The 1,774-nt window shown below is 42.6% G+C and overlaps 1 protein-coding gene across 1 annotated transcript, besides 4 other annotated features; it reads right to left on the bottom strand.

The window, feature by feature from the left end:
- Positions 1-1,774: a sequence feature (heterozygous, Esmeraldo-like haplotype).
- Positions 18-45: a microsatellite.
- Positions 236-274: a sequence feature (AT_rich).
- Positions 751-1,272, bottom strand: Tc00.1047053470169.9 (hypothetical protein, conserved; the record flags this gene model as incomplete). Its single annotated transcript, XM_797400.1, has 1 exon — positions 751-1,272. The coding sequence occupies one exon, from the start codon at positions 1,270-1,272 to the stop codon at positions 751-753; it is 522 nt and encodes a 173-aa protein (XP_802493.1).
- Positions 1,740-1,768: a microsatellite.

Raw genomic sequence — 1,774 nt, forward strand, 5'->3', positions numbered from 1 at the left:
TCCCCCCCCCCCCCCCCAAAAAAAAAAAAAAAAAAAAAAAAAAAATAATAATTATAACACGACACGCAGCGATGACATTCGATAACTCTGGCAGACCCCTTTTAAAAAGAGCAATGCCGATACATCACGTAACACATGCGCGGAGTGGCACAGATACAAATGAAAATAAACTCTACAAGGCCCGCTGGCAACGAGAGTGAATTCCTTTTTTCTATATTTCAAAAAACTCCACAAGAATATATTTATATATCTATAAAATATAGATATAAATATAGTTACACATCAATGAACAACTGCAGCACGCCACTCTGTGGAAAACACCAAAGAGAAAGCCAATACCATCACCCTTTTCCATGAAATCACGCCAGCATGCTTTGTGCATTTCATTAGATTGGAGCGTACATAGTGGAACGCCGCCACTATTCTGCAGTCACGCACGAGGGCCAAACTGACGCAGGGAGGAAAGGGGAATGAATGTTATCCAAAACATCAGCACGTGTGACTCCTTCTCTCCAATTTGCCTCACACGCAAAAATAAGCGGCGCAAGGATGGGAGAAATGTTGTAAGGAAATATTTTAAGACCCTTCCTCTTCCCCTTCCCATACCATACAAAACAAAAACAACTAAAAAAAAAAATATATACAAAAATGTTGGAATCAATACCCATCCGTTATGACTTCCTCCAATAAAGGCTTCTCCTGACCACATGATTGCTCATCACTGGCCTTTTTAAAAGGTGATCCAGTTATCTACACTTCTGATGGCACCATATATCGCAATACGGGCATCAAGTCTGGACGAGCAGTGTAGTAAAAGTGCAGTCGTTTGCTAAGATACCAAGTATAACCCAACCAGGTGCTGAAAAAGCCAATGGTAAAACACAACCAGACGATAAAAAGCGATATACTCGAGAGGATGCTCCTCCATCCATGGTACCACACCAAATAGATCTCGATCCATCCCAAAGGAAATTCATGAAAGAAAAAACACAGACCAATGCCAATGCATAAAACATTCCGCCGATTTTTTTGAGGGATTTCACTGGCACGAGCATAGGTCCAATAAATAAGAGGAGATGCCAATAAGAAGAACAGAATACATCCGATAACGGAGAAGGCAATATAGGCGGCAATCACACCCTCCTCAACTTCATCCCTAAGATATCTGATATAGAAAATCCAGTTCAGAATATTGATGCAATACGTGGTGGAAAAGAGAAACAACACCAGCAGTTGAGGAGGCGGCCCTGCACGCCTAAGGAACCGTCTCATATTCTAATTTCTAGTCGTGGACTCCCTCATGCACTCACCGCAACACACTCTATCCTTAGAAAAAGCTAGAGGGAGAAAGCCGAGATGAGGACAGGTTTATGGCATGAGCAAGAAAAAAAAAAGAAAAAAGACGGTGCCGCACCATCTTACCCTCCCCATAAGTTGACTCTCTGTTAACTTTCTCGTTTCTTGAATTTCCATCATCCGCTCACACAAATAGAAAAATAAACATTGCACAAAACGATTCATATGCACGCGAATACAAGAGAAAAACTGCATGCAGGCGCTGGCACAAAAGGGTGCATCCTCACTGGGCAAACCCCGCAAAAACCCGAAGTGACCACAAAAACAAAATCTTTTCCTTCTCTCTCGTGCTGCACCGCTGCCACACGATTGGACTGCAGCTCGTTGCGCCAATTGGCCCCAAAAGTGGAAGGCACCCAGACTGAAGGTGCGAGGGTCTGCGCAAAAAAAAAAAAGAAAAAGAAAAAAAAAACACCCG

Source organism: Trypanosoma cruzi, genomic scaffold (genome assembly GCF_000209065.1).
Source record: "Trypanosoma cruzi strain CL Brener 1047053517101 genomic scaffold, whole genome shotgun sequence".
Classification (NCBI taxonomy): Eukaryota; Euglenozoa; class Kinetoplastea; order Trypanosomatida; family Trypanosomatidae; genus Trypanosoma; species Trypanosoma cruzi.